The 15,135-nt window shown below is 40.7% G+C and overlaps 1 protein-coding gene across 3 annotated transcripts in view; it reads left to right on the forward strand.

Moving 5' to 3' along the window:
* stat5a (signal transducer and activator of transcription 5a) overlaps window positions 1–15,135 on the forward strand; it is a 193,460-nt gene that overhangs the window by 163,479 nt on the left and 14,846 nt on the right. For all 3 annotated transcript variants that reach the window (XM_060901976.1, XM_060901978.1, XM_060901977.1), the window contains 3 exons: window positions 2,376–2,582; window positions 6,526–6,620; window positions 13,048–13,190. In XM_060901976.1, coding sequence (XP_060757959.1) covers window positions 2,376–2,582; window positions 6,526–6,620; window positions 13,048–13,190 — 445 coding nt within the window. The remainder of the gene's footprint in view (window positions 1–2,375; window positions 2,583–6,525; window positions 6,621–13,047; window positions 13,191–15,135) is intronic.

Consider the following 15,135-nt stretch of genomic DNA (forward strand, 5'->3'; position numbering starts at 1 on the left):
TGTGTGAGAGAGAGAGAGAGAAGAAACGAATGGAGAGAGAAGACAAGAGGAAGGGGAAGTAATAAAAAAGAGGGGGAAACCATATAAAGGCATATAATAAAGTGTTAATCATCAGAAAGTTACATAAAATAAAATAATACTAATAAAGTAAAATCTTCCAAAAATGAAAGTATCAGCTTGCCATCCTCTTACACTTGAACGCCAAAAGTATACGGGCTCCTGACCATCACACCTTCTGAAAACTGTTGCCACACATTTGGAAGCACACACTTGTCAAAAATCTCTTTGTATGCTGTAGTTTAACAGAATATTTCCCTTCACTGGAGCAAAGAGGCTCAAACCTGTTCCAGCATGACAATGCACCTGTGCATAAAGCAACATCCATGGAGATATCAGGTAAGGAGGGGAGGCCTGGGGTGCAGACGGTGTTCCAGTTCATCCCAAAGGTGTTCAGTAGGGTTGAGGTCAGGGTTCTGTGCAAGACACTCGAGTTCTTCTATTCCAGCCTTGGCAAGCCATGTCTTCATGGATCTCGCTTTGTACACAGGGGCATTGTCATGCTGGAACAAGTTTGGACCAGTTAGTTCCAGTGAAGGAAGATCAGCTGCATACTTTCAACTTTGTGGCAACAGCCTGAGGAAGATATATAGATGTCAGGTTTCCTCATACTTTTGACCATATTGTGTATCTTAGTACAACCCCGATTCCAAAAAAGTTGGGACAAAGTACAAATTGTAAATAAAAACGGAATTCAATAATTTACAAATCTCAAAAACTGATATTGTATTCACAATAGAACATAGACAACATATCAAATGTCGAAAGTGAGACATTTTGAAATTTCATGCCAAATATTGGCTCATTTGAAATTTCATGACAGCAACACATCTCAAAAAAGTTGGGACAGGGGCAATAAGAGGCTGGAAAAGTTAAAGGTACAAAAAAGGAACAGCTGGAGGACCAAATTGCAACTCAATAGGTCAATTGGCAATAGGTCATTAACATGACTGGGTATAAAAAGAGCATCTTGGAGTGGCAGCGGCTCTCAGAAGTAAAGATGGGAAGAGGATCACCAATCCCTCTAATTCTGCGCCGACAAATAGTGGAGCAATATCAGAAAGGAGTTCGACAGTGTAAAATTGCAAAGAGTTTGAACATATCATCATCTACAGTGCATAATATCATCAAAAGATTCAGAGAATCTGGAAGAATCTCTGTGTGTAAGGGTCAAGGCCGGAAAACCATACTGGGTGCCTGTGATCTTCGGGCCCTTAGACGGCACTGCATCACATACAGGCATGCTTCTGTATTGGAAATCACAAAATGGGTTCAGGAATATTTCCAGAGAACATTATCTATGAACACAATTCACCGTGCCATCCGCCGTTGCCAGCTAAAACTCTATAGTTCAAAGAAGAAGCCGTATCTAAACATGATCCAGAAGCGCAGACGTCTTCTCTGGGCCAAGGCTCATTTAAAATGGACTGTGGCAAAGTGGAAAACTGTTCTGTGGTCAGACGAATCAAAATTAGAAGTTCTTTATGGAAATCAGGGACGCCGTGTCATTCGGACTAAAGAGGAGAAGGACGACCCAAGTTGTTATCAGCGCTCAGTTCAGAAGCCTGCATCTCTGATGGTATGGGGTTGCATTAGTGCGTGTGGCATGGGCAGCTTACACATCTGGAAAGACACCATCAATGCTGAAAGGTATATCCAGGTTCTAGAGCAACATATGCTCCCATCCAGACGACGTCTCTTTCAGGGAAGACCTTGCATTTTCCAACATGACAATGCCAAACCACATACTGCATCAATTACAGCATCATGGCTGCGTAGAAGAAGGGTCCGGGTACTGAACTGGCCAGCCTGCAGTCCAGATCTTTCACCCATAGAAAACATTTGGTGCATCATAAAACGGAAGATACGACAAAAAAAGACCTAAGACAGTTGAACAACTAGAATCCTACATTAGACAAGAATGGGTTAACATTCCTATCCCTAAACTTGAGCAACTTGTCTCCTCAGTCCCCAGACGTTTACAGACTGTTGTAAAGAGAAAAGGGGATGTCTCACAGTGGGAAACATGGCCTTGTCCCAACTTTTTTGAGATGTGTTGTTGTCATGAAATTTAAAATCACCTAATTTTTTCTCTTTGAATGATGCATTTTCTCAGTTTAAACATTTGATATGTCATCTATGTTCTATTCTGAATAAAATATGGAATTTTGAAACTTCCACATAATTGCATTCCGTTTTTATTTACAATTTGTACTCTGTCCCAACTTTTTTGGAATCGGGGTTGTAAATGATTTAAAAGAGAACGTCTCTTTGTTTTAGTAAACCTCCTTATTCTGATCGTTTGTTCCATGCTTTAGGGCCGAGTCCCTTTCCTTGTTCCTGACAAAGTGATGTGGCCACAGCTATGTGAAGCACTCAATATGAAGTACAAAGCAGAGGTGCAGTCGAACCGAGGCCTGTCTGAGGAGAACCTGGTCTTCCTCGCTCAGAAGGCCTTCAGCAGCTCCAGCTCCAACCCTGAGGATTACCGGAGCATGACCATGACCTGGTCCCAGTTTAACAGAGTATGAGAAGCTCTCACGACACTGCATACATTTCAGCAAGTGACCATATTTAAGTCTGACTGTGGAACATAATAACGACCTTCGTGAAATGCTTGTATTAATGGAAAACTAATTTTGTGTAACAGGAATCAGAATATGTCAGATTAATCAGGTTAATTTAAATGATTTAATGATCCGAATTTTTTTTTTTTAAAAGCTCCATGGCTCTAATAAATAGGCAAAACTTATTGCCTGCATTTAAATAAAGAACCAAATATTTAGATATTGGGATTATGTTCATAGATAAATAAATACTTATTTATTGAGAGGCCATGGCGTTTCTTTTGACAGTTAAAGATGTCTCGTTTCACCTGATTTGCATTATTAATATACTGTATGTAATTTACAACACACTGATTTTGATTTCAGCTGATATCTAATATTATTCTATCCACATTGACTGGATATGAGCATTCGTGCGCTCTGATTGGCTACTCTACTACTAGGCTATCAGCTCATATACTGTGAGTAGAGAAAAACAAAATGGCAGAGCGTGTTGCTGAACCAACCGAGGATGAAATAAAAACTCTACTCGAAAACAAAACCACAAAAAATACAAAAAAATCAACAAAATATGGAATGAAAGTATTTGATGGTACGAATGTATCTTTTTTTACTTTTCAAGAATGATTATGATAATAATAGCATTTTTCACAAATTACAAAAGTCATTTCGCAGGTTTGTTTACATTTTTCATCTTTATTAAGCATTAAAATTTGTTGAATTTTTTTAGACTGGTTCAGAAGCTCAAAGAAGTTTGAAAATTACATCACTGAAATGTCCAAGGAAGAATTAAATAAATGTCTAAAGCTATTCTATACCTCGACAGCAAGACGGCACTTTCTACAAAAAAAAACAACACTAAAGTCAATTTGTGCAGCAATCGATAGGTTTTTAAGAAGTTCGCCTAAGTGGAAATGATTTTGTCGGACATTTCGTATGAAGTTTGTTGTTGTTGTTTTTTTTAAATCAAATTTGCAAAAAATAAAAATGAAAATGCTCCATTTCTTAAAATCCAGTGAATGTGGATAGAATAAAATAATTATTCCACTCAGTCTTGTTGTACATGGCTTAACCATCTTGGCGCTACGTGCATCATCAGCTATCATCTCACGTACAACTCGATTTCATGGAATAAGTGTTAATTACGAGGCGGCACGGTGGTGTAGTGGTTAGCGCTGTCGCCTCACAGCAAGAAGGTCCTGGGTTCGAGCCCCGGGGCCGGCGAGGGCCTTTCTGTGTAGAGTTTGCATGTTCTCCCCGTGTCCGCGTGGGTTTCCTCCGGGTGCTCCGGTTTCCCCCACAGTCCAAAGACATGCAGGTTAGGTTAACTGGTGACTCTAAATTGAGCGTAGGTGTGAATGTGAGTGTGAATGGTTGTCTGTGTCTATGTGTCAGCCCTGTGATGACCTGGCGACTTGTCCAGGGTGTACCCCGCCTTTCGCCCGTAGTCAGCTGGGATAGGCTCCAGCTTGCCTGCGACCCTGTAGAACAGGATAAAGCGGCTAGAGATAATGAGATGAGATGAGAAATAGTTAAAATAATATACCCCCCCCATATCTCCTGTTCCACACTCCAGCCCAGTCGGTGGTGGTAATGCACCTTTAAGTTGGTTTGTCAACCGTTAAAAAAAACCTAAAGAAGAAGAAAACCCCAAAAAATACAAAAAACAAAACAAAAAAAAGCACCAAAATATGGAATAAAAGTATTTGATGGTAAGAATGTATATTTTATTTTCAATAATTATTATTATAGCATTTTTCACAAATTGCTCCTGTCATTTTGCTGGTTTGTTTACAAGATAAGATAAGATCTCATCTCATCTCATTATCTCTAGCTGCTTTATCCTGTTCTACAGGGTCGCAGGCAAGCTGGAGCCTATCCCAGCTGACTACGGGCGAAAGGCGGGGTACACCCTGGACAAGTCGCCAGGTCATCACAGGGCTGACACATAGACACAGACAACCATTCACACTCACATTCACACCTACGCTCAATTTAGAGTCACCAGTTAACCTAACCTGCATGTCTTTGGACTGTGGGGGAAACCGGAGCACCCGGAGGAAACCCACGCGGACACGGGGAGAACATGCAAACTCCGCACAGAAAGGCCCTCGCCGGCCCCGGGGCTCGAACCCGGACCTTCTTGCTGTGAGGCGACAGCGCTAACCACTACACCACCGTGCCGCCCATAAGATAAGACTTTATTTATCCCCAAGGGGAAATTCAAATATCCAGCAGCTCATTTATAAATAAATAAATAAATTTCCACCATTAAAAAAGACTAAAATGAATAAAAGCATAAAATAACAATAAAAATAGTTTACATTCTAAGCAGAAAAGATTTTGTCAGACGTTTTGTATAAAGTTTTTATTTATCGAATTTGCAAAAAATAAAAATTCTCCATTTCTCAAAATGCAGTGAATGTGGACAGAATAAAGCAGTTATTCCACTCAATCTCGTCGTACATGGCTTATAGCCGACTCAGTGCTACGCGCCTCGTCGTCTATCAGCTCATGCACGACTCGATTGTTGCAGTTTTCAAGATTGGGATGACGATGCATGCTGGTACATGTGTGTGTGATGCCAGTATTTTTCGAGTCTCAAAGAGTGAGGTAATTGTAATAGCAGATTGGGTTGAAATAATTTATTTGCATCTAAACAAGCTAGTAATACAGTGTTATACCCATAAAGTGTGCTTATGGAGCACATAAACAAGCATTTAGGAAAAGGTTAACAAATTTCTCATGGAAAACTCTAGAACATGCATCAAGTCATCTGAGGCAATATAAACATAATCGGCAAGAATGAGCTGTCCTTGTGTTCACCCTGATTGTGAACCTAACAGCACTGTAATTTCTAAACGGCCATTCCAGAAACGGTTTAATCCTAAACTCGGCTCACCCATTTGAAACCCCCTGTATTAACATTCGTGCGCCTCAGTAAGCACGCAGAGCATATTCCCCCATCCGAGCCGAGCTCTGCTTTCCATTAAAGCGGTTTATGATTACCAAGTGAAGGAGCCTCGATGCTGCTGGTTTTAGATATGCAGGCCTTAGGCGGTGCTTGCCTTTGAAACAGCCCCATGTTGCTTTGGCACACCAAACGTTCAGCGTTCAGGACAGACTTACTTTTTTTTTTTTTTTTTCTATTGACGCATTTGGAAGTCAAGGTCCAAAAAATGTTTGCTGGAAGAACTGCTTTATGTATTTAATATCACACTTTTCACCATGGTGCATGATGAAATATTTACAGTCTACAATGTCAGTTATCCTTTATACAAAAACACCCATCGTGCTCGTCACAGTTTTATATATAACTCAGGGGAGGGGGTGTTTTTAGATGTTTGTAGAGACTCAGTGTCACTATAAGAACATTTCTGACCGTTTTGATCTTCGGCTGGTCCCGATGAGGAAAATCTGCTTCTTCCTAAGATAAACGACAAACATTATTTATTTATTTATTTATTTATTTAAAAGTCAAAAGGTTATTGGGGTAGATTTGCATATAAGTGCATTATGTCAGTACAAGGTATTCACAAGGATAGTAAGACAAGTGCGTGTGTGTGTGTGTGTGTGTGTGTGCATGAGTCTTGATTTGCACACACTCTTCTCAGAAATGCAAGTTAGAAAACGTAATGTCCTTACTTATGTTCCATGACTTTTCACCTACATCACTGATTATAAGCGAGTGAACATCAGTAAGATGAACATGTCCTCGGGTAGTTGGTAGTCATGCTCGTGTTTCATAAGCTTCTAACTTCACTTTCTGTTCCAAATATGGACACACACACACACACACACACAGACACATTCAAGCTACATTTAAGTTCACGCTAGCAGTGAATTACCAAGTTTTCAACATTAATAAAGCTTTTCCTGATCTCTGTCTATGTACATCCAGGAAAGCCTTCCAGGTCGAAACTTCACATTCTGGCAGTGGTTTGACGGTGTCATGGAACTCACGAAAAAACACCTGAAGCCTCACTGGAACGATGGGTAAGACTCAACATGTGCACTTTGTAAAGCATGTCAAAGAGCCGGGTTACACGAAGCATTACATTCTCCAAATAAAGCCTGGATGGGGCTGGGGAGGTTTTTCCATGAGGTACTGAACTAGGGTTAATACGGAGTTCTTGACAGTTAGTGGATAAATAAATGATGTCCTATACAGATCTATGATATGAAACTATAACAGAATAAGTTGTTGCTTTTTCCTGTTTACCTTAGCTAACAGTGCTGTGGACTAGTGAGAATCCAAGTTACTGAGAATTCTGTTTATCCAACAAAAATGATTGGCTTGGGACTTACACAAGAGATGGCACACAGTCAGTGTACATTAACTTCAGTGTAAATTGAGCAACTTGCTCTCTAACCTAGCCTTCATGGACTGCACTGTTGTTCTAGCCAGGCTGGGCTCCACGTGGAATAACACACAATTACTGACTGATGCAGTCAAGAATTATATTTAAGCCAGGGCTTCTCAAACGTTTTGTAACTAGGCACATCTTCCAGGGTAAAAAGAATGTCCAACAACCGACTTAGAATCACAGCATGTTTAATTTTAGAAACAATAGGACAACTGTGTACTTTATTCATGTCAGGAATAACACACTCCAGACCAGTGATTCGAAAATAACCCATGCTTCATGTCAGGTTATATCACACCAAGCTGAAGCGGATTATGTTTGTATAGCTGCGCAGTCTGGAGTGTGTTGTTCTGCTTCTGTATATCATTGCATTGTGACAACAATTACACAGTATAATTTATTAATGAGCAACATGTCACACAGTTTAATAGTTTATAGTTGTGGGACTTCCATGATACAAGTTCGCTCATCACCACTTCAAATGTTTTCCTTTTCTTTTTAAAAATCTGTTTCATGTTCCTCTGAGGATTAGTGGAGCATCTATCCATATTCACTGGATATGAGCAATCGTGCGCTCTGATTGGCTACTCTACTACTAGGCTATCAGCTCATATACTGCGAGTAGAGAAAAACAAAATGACGGTTTCTGTCATGTAAGGGCGATAGATGGATGTAAGTGCAGGAAAAGTTTTATTGAAAGCATGCTAGCAAACAAATCCAAACCGGAGACAAAGGCAGAGTAAAACAGGCAGTGAGGCACAGACAGAATACCAGAGTTAATACAATCCCGATTCCAAAAAAGTTGGGACAAAGTACAAATTGTAAATAAAAACGGAATGCAATGATGTGGAAGTTTCAAAATTCCATATTTTATTCAGAACAGAACATAGATGACATATCAAATGTTTAAACTGAGAAAATGTATCATTTAAAGAGAAAAATTAGGTGATTTTAAATTTCATGACAACAACACATCTCAAAAAAGTTGGGACAAGGCCATGTTTCCCACTGTGAGACATCCCCTTTTCTCTTTACAACAGTCTGTAAACGTCTGGGGACTGAGGAGACAAGTTGCTCAAGTTTAGGGATAGGAACGTTAACCCATTCTTGTCTAATGTAGGATTCTAGTTGCTCAACTGTCTTAGGTCTTTTTTGTCGCATCTTCCGTTTTATGATTCGCCAAATGTTTTCTATGGGTGAAAGATCTGGACTGCAGGCTGGCCAGTTCAGTACCCGGACCCTTCTTCTACGCAGCCATGATGCTGTAATTGATGCAGTATGTGGTTTGGCATTGTCATGTTGGAAAATGCAAGGTCTTCCCTGAAAGAGACGTCGTCTGGATGGGAGCATATGTTGCTCTGGAACCTGGATATGCCTTTCAGCATTGATGGTGTCTTTCCAGATGTGTAAGCTGCTCATGCCACACGCACTAATGCAACCCCATACCATCAGAGATGCAGGCTTCTGAACTGAGCGCTGATAACAACTTGGGTCGTCCTTCTCCTCTTTAGTCCGAATGACACGGCGTCCCTGATTTCCATAAAGAACTTCAAATTTTTGATTCGTCTGACCACAGAACAGTTTTCCACTTTGCCACAGTCCATTTTAAATGAGCCTTGGCCCAGAGAAGACGTCTGCACTTCTGGATCATGTTTAGATGCGGCTTGTTCTTTGAACTATAGAGTTTCAGCTGGCAACGGCGGACGGCACGGTGAATTGTGCTCACAGATAATGTTCTCTGGAAATATTCCTGAGCCCATTTTGTGATTTCCAATACAGAAGCATGCCTGTATGTGATGCAGTGCCGTCTAAGGGCCCGAAGATCATGGGCACCCAGTATGGTTTTCCGGCCTTGACCCTTACGCACAGAGATTCTTCCAGATTCTCTGAATCTTTTGATGATATTGTGCACTGTAGATGATGATATGTTCAAACTCTTTGCAATTTTACGCTGTCGAACTCCTTTCTGATATTGCTCCACTATTTGTCAGCGCAGAATTAGGGGGATTGGTGATCCTCTTCCCATCTTTACTTCTGAGAGCCGCTGCCACTCCAAGATGCTCTTTTTATACCCAGTCATGTTAATGACCTATTGCCAATTGACCTAATGAGTTGCAATTTGGTCCTCCAGCTGTTCCTTTTTTGTACCTTTAACTTTTCCAGCCTCTTATTGCCCCTGTCCCAACTTTTTTGAGATGTGTTGTTGTCATGAAATTTCAAATGAGCAATGAGCAAAATTTGGCATGAAATTTCAAAATGTCTCACTTTCGACATTTGATATGTTGTCTACGTTCTCTTGTGAATACAATATCAGTTTTTGAGATTTGTAAATTATTGCATTCAGTTTTTATTTACAATTTGTACTTTGTCCCAACTTTTTTGGAATCGGGGTTGTATGGATTTATCACAAAAATACATGCATGCATTTATTATTTTGAAAACCCACCAGCCAACTGATCTGGCACGTTTTAATTGTGCGACAGTAATGGCGTAAATAACGGCGCAGCGGACTAGTGTCTGAAAGCATTTTTTCATTTTATCAATGAGCTCACTATATAGTCCTCTATATAGCAGTTCCCTATATAGTGAGTAGGGAGCAGTGAACGACTGAGTGATTTCAGACACAGGGCGTGAGTAGAGAAAAACAAAATGACGGCACTTGTTGCTGAACCAACCAAAGATGAAATAAAAACTCTACTCGAAAGCAAACCCCCCCCCAAAAAGCAACAAAATATGGAATAAAAGTATTTGATGGTAAGAATGTATCTTTTTTATTTTTTCAAGCATTATTATTATTATTTTTATTAAAGCACAAATTGCTACTGTCTTTTTGCTAGTCTGTTTACATTCTAAGCGGAAATGATTTTGTCGGACGTTTTGTATAAAGTTTTTATTTATCGAATTTGCAAAAAATAAAAATAAAAATGCTCTGTTTCTCAAAATTCAATGAATGTGGATAGAATAAAACTGTTATTCCACTCAATCACGTCATACATGGCTTATAGCCAAATCAGTGCTTCGTGCCTCGTCGGCTGTCAGCTCATGTACAACTCGATTTTGTGGAATAACTGTTAAATGTATTAGAACAAGGGCATTAATATAAACCATCCAGAACCACCGTCCAAGCCATACAGCTATACAAAAATAACGCACAGCTTCTGACCAATCAGATTCAAGAATGAAACCAAACGTATTTCCTCCATTAGAGTTTTTACTCCTGCACTTTCCTCCCATCCAGATATATTAGCAACACCTTCTGATTGTTATTCAAATTGCAGTTAAAGTTAACATTTATTCAATCTTTTTTTGTTGTTGTCGAGTTTTAGATTAACCCTTAACCCCCCAACAAGTGACCAATCAACCATAACAACCTTCATACTAGTTTACATTAATCTTCACCAAAAAAAAGCAATACAGTCAGAGAGGCCCTGGGCGCTGACAGACTCAGGATAAACTGTAGCTCTATCACGGACTCTACAGACCCCACTTTGAGAATCGGGTTAAGTATAACCAGGTTACGTCCTGCTCCAGCGTTCCACCCTCCCTTCATCAGTTCCAGAATCACAGGAAAAATACTTTCTCCATGGATGTTATTGCCATCGTCAGAAACCCCACTATAGAGGCTATCTTCCTGTAGTGTACAGGAAGTGATGAAACGTGGACAAGGATTTAGGCCTATTGCGAAAATGTTTAGTATTTGGCTAAACATTTGGCTAGAATTTCTTAAAATCACATGGAAGAGAAAAATAATGTTATTAACAAGTTAAGAAGTTAACAACTCTGGGTTTTTTTTAAAGGTTTTGTTTTCCTTTTCTATTCCATAAATCAGATGAGTTTTTAACCATTAACAAGGTTTGTTATCTGGTATAATATTTGTGATTGAGGGCCCTATTTTGTGACCCTTGTAAGGCACAGAATGAAAGTTCTAGAAGTTTATTTGTACTGAAAGCAGTAGCATTAATGATGTACGTCAATAAATCACAGTACATATTTCTGTGGAAAATATTCTTTTACCCTTTGGATCAAAATACCCTTTGGTGTGAAAATACCCCAGTCCCAGCAGGTTTCGATTGTTACACCTCATGTTAAATGATCCACTCACACCAGTTCAGGCACATTCATTACATTACATTACATTACAGGCATTTAGCAGATGCTCTTATCCAGAGCGACGTACAGTATAGCACACCCAGAGCAGCCTGGAGAGCAGTTGGGGGTTAGGTGCCTCGCTCAAGGACACTTCAGCCATTCCTGCTGGTCCAGGGAATTGAACCAGTGACCTTTTGGTCCCAAAGGTGGCCATGGTGTCCCTGTTCAATTTGAGCTGTCATAAATAATGTCAGAAGGGAACTGTCAGGGTCTTCTAGGCTTTCAGAGAAGCATATCAGCATTTCAAATGTTGTTTGTAATTTCTTTCATTTGTTCATAATTTCATTATAATTACTCTCTTCTCGTTCTAATTTGGCCTCATTTTCTATCAAATTTGCTTCAGAAATGAAAGGGCTACTGTTCTGAAAACATTAAAATCGAGTTATCGAATGAGATTTTTTTCTTTGTTGTTTCTAGGCTGAGAAGAGTTTAGAGCCGGCTCATTCATTGGTTAGGACTTCATTACCGGGACAGAAGGCCATGGTAGTGTGTGTTTATGTAGGAAGTGACAGACGAATTAACCAGTCAGATTTTGATTTATAGCGGGAGGGACCAAAAATTTATCGCCCTCGGCCTTCTCGAAGGCCAACATGAGCTTAACCGCGAGTCGGCGCCGTCAGCGCAGCAGTGAAGTCACCTTCCAGCCAGTGTAGTGTTTATCAGTAGTGTTAGCGAATGCTAATAAAGCGGTCAAGCCAGTGCTATCGAGAGCAAGTAGCACAGGCTAACAACCAAGAAACTAAACCCATGTTTACATTAGACCGTATCAGCAGATCATCAGATTAATGTTTTTAAAATGATTAGTGTGCACACAGCAACACCAATACACGATTTGCGTGCACACAGCAACACCAATACACGGATACGCTCGGCTCCGCAGGCATCCTGCGCTCCAAATCACTCCGCCCTGAACAGCGAGTGCCCTCTGGAGGGTGCGCACTCCGGCCTTGCGCAGCTCACAGAGCACGCGAGTGAAGTGCACAAGCTGTGATTCGGGACTGAGCCGCTGTGTGTGTGATCCCAGCGCATATCACTAACCACTTGCAAGTGGAAGGATGGCAAGCCTAAAGACAATCATAACTACACAATGGGCAGTATTTGCATCAGTATTTGCAGTATTTTCATACTTTTATACTCTTTAATGAAAGGTGATACAAGGCGGAAGTCCGTGCCGTTTTTCAGCAGTCGCGTCACATGACCAACGCCAGCGAATCAGGAAGGTGGATGTCACAGTGACGTTGTCCAATGACGACGCCAGCTAGAGCGCAGCACAGCATATCTGCGTATTCTCAATGTTTACACAGCACCGGAGCTGACACGATCTGGATTGAATACGTGGACCCTGGCGGATTCCCGTTTCCCGGCGTTTCCAGGCGGTTTAATGTAAACGGACAGTGCATCCGCGAAGAAAACGAGACAGATACGGTCTAATGTAAACTTGGCCTAAGATTTCAATCTCCAGACTCTTCTTCCACGCTGCACGCTCGCTACAGTATTTTTCCCTCACACTTAAGTATTCATTTCCTTCTGTAATTTACTTAGTTACTTTTAAAATCAGCATCAACAGCTACGCACAGCGGAGTGACCTGGCAGCCTGCCACTAGTCCCTTACAAAATCCTTTGCCCTGTTGCTTTTTTTGGTGTGTCTGGCTAAGTTTTGGCTGAGCTCAAGTCCCAGCTCTTATAGTAACGGTTTGCTACTGAATAACAACTGGGTTAAAATGGAAGATTGGAAAATAATTTGCTCACACAACAAACCTAATTAGCAATATGTTGGTGTAGTAATGCTAGATACCACTTTTGTGTGCCTGACCCCAAATAATTTTTATTAATTTGGATATCCATTGAAAATATCTACACTTCCTTATGAACATTGTGTTGTTTTTGTGTGTGTGTGTCTGTCTCAGGGCAATCTTGGGCTTCGTAAATAAGCAGCAGGCTCAGGACATGCTGATGTCCAAACCTAATGGAACGTTCCTGTTGCGCTTCAGTGACTCTGAGATAGGAGGCATCACCATCGCATGGGTGGCAGAGAATCCCAACAAAGCAGGTCCTGCTTGTTTCACCGCATAATCTCTGCTTACATGAGCCGAATCTGAGCAGTTGAAGTTTTACGGTCACTTTTAGTGCGAGGATTTGAACTCTGAAGCTTCCAATCACTAAAGCAGAACCTTAATCAATGAACCATGTGTCAGCTTTATATGCAAAGATGGCTGAATATGACAGCACCAGTCTTTACCTCATAAACCTTTCAGAGTGAATAGTAAGAGAATAAACTTGCTCTTATTATTATTTAAGACTATAAACATACATACAGGTGACAAATAAAAGGAAAAAGATGGCGGTGTCTATGCTGTCGGGGGCATTTATTTATTTTGCTGGCATTCTTGTGTCCTTAGATGAAAGCAATTCAAACTTCATCTGAACGATCACCTTCATCCTGTGACGAAACATTTCTGTCGCATCCAGGATGACTCCGTCCCAGCCACAGGGCACAAGGGCTCACTGAATGGATGAAAATAATAAGCTATGGCTTTCAGTCACTAGATCGAACGTCATGGGAGATTTTGGAGTGACGTGTTAGACGTCGACATCACTCTGCACCACCATCATTAAAAATAATGGAAAGAATATCTATTGGAAGGTTATTAAAAGACGACTGAAAATGAAACAAGAACCAAATGAAAGCTGACATACTGTATCACTGAGTTAACATGTCTCTAAAGCCGAGGTCACAACCGGACGTACGATTTTTTGGCTGTGCGAATTTTGGCGTTTCCCAAATCGCTGCTTTTTTTTGTTCGTGGAGAAAGACGCACGTTGGCCGTAAGTTTGTCTTGCAACCTGAAAAAAACGTAAGCGCCAGTAGAGTTTGTTTGACATGACAAAGAACCTCTGCGGCCGGTCTACGGCCAGTCTACGGCTCGAAAATCAGCACGTCACACGCGCGCCCTCCGTGCGTTTCTTGCGTTTTTTGCACGTAGACCGGCCGTAGGAGCACGTACGGCCGGTTGTGACCGAGGCTTTCGTGACTGTATTTCATACCATTGGTACTGTATTATTCAGATATGATTAAAGTCTCATTGTGGAATAGCTGAATCTGCGCTATAGCCATCTCATCCCTTACTTTAAATCTACTGATGAGATGGAAAACCTGCATATTGAGTTGTGTTGTACAGTGTCTTGCAAAAGTATTCATCCCCCTTGGTGTTTGTCCTGTTTTGTCATATTACAAGCTGGAATTAAAATGGATTTTGGAGGGTTAGCACCATTTGATTTACACAACATGTGTACCGCTTTAAAAGTGCAAATTGTTGTTTTATTGTGACACAAACAGTAATTAAGATGAAAAAACAGAAATCTACAATGTGCACAGGTATTCACTCCCCAAAGTCAATACTTTGTACAGCCACCTTTTGCTGCAATTACAGCTGCAAGTCTCTTGGGGTATGTCTCTATTAGCTTAGCACATCTAGCCACTGGGATTTTTGCCCGTTCCTCAAGGCAAAACTGCTCCAACTCCTTCAAGTTAGACGGGTTGCGTTGGTGTCCAGCAATCTTCAAGTTATTCCACAGATTCTCAATTGGATTGAGGTCTGGGCTTTGATTAGGCCATTTAAATGTTTCCCTTTAAACCACTCCAGTGTTTCTAGAGTTTTGAAGTGCTCCTTGGTTTTCATGTTGCTTGCTTAGTAGTGTTGCAGAGTCAGGTCCTGTGTCTGAAATCGCTCCTTACTCACTATATAGGGCACTATATAGTGAGGACGCCATTTTGTATTGCTGTCCGAAACCTTAGTGAGGATTATTTACACCCTATATACGGTAGTGCACTCAAAGTATCCCACAATGCATCACGAAAAGTAGTGTGCAACCGATAGTCACTAACCAAAGCAATATATCCCATCATGAATTGCGGTCGCGCTGAAAGAAATCAAAGTCTCAAATTTGATTTAATAAAAGACAGCAGCAAAGAAGAAAGTATTCAGCCTCGATTT

Source organism: Neoarius graeffei, chromosome 20 (genome assembly GCF_027579695.1).
Source record: "Neoarius graeffei isolate fNeoGra1 chromosome 20, fNeoGra1.pri, whole genome shotgun sequence".
In the NCBI taxonomy this organism is placed as follows: domain Eukaryota; kingdom Metazoa; phylum Chordata; class Actinopteri; order Siluriformes; family Ariidae; genus Neoarius; species Neoarius graeffei.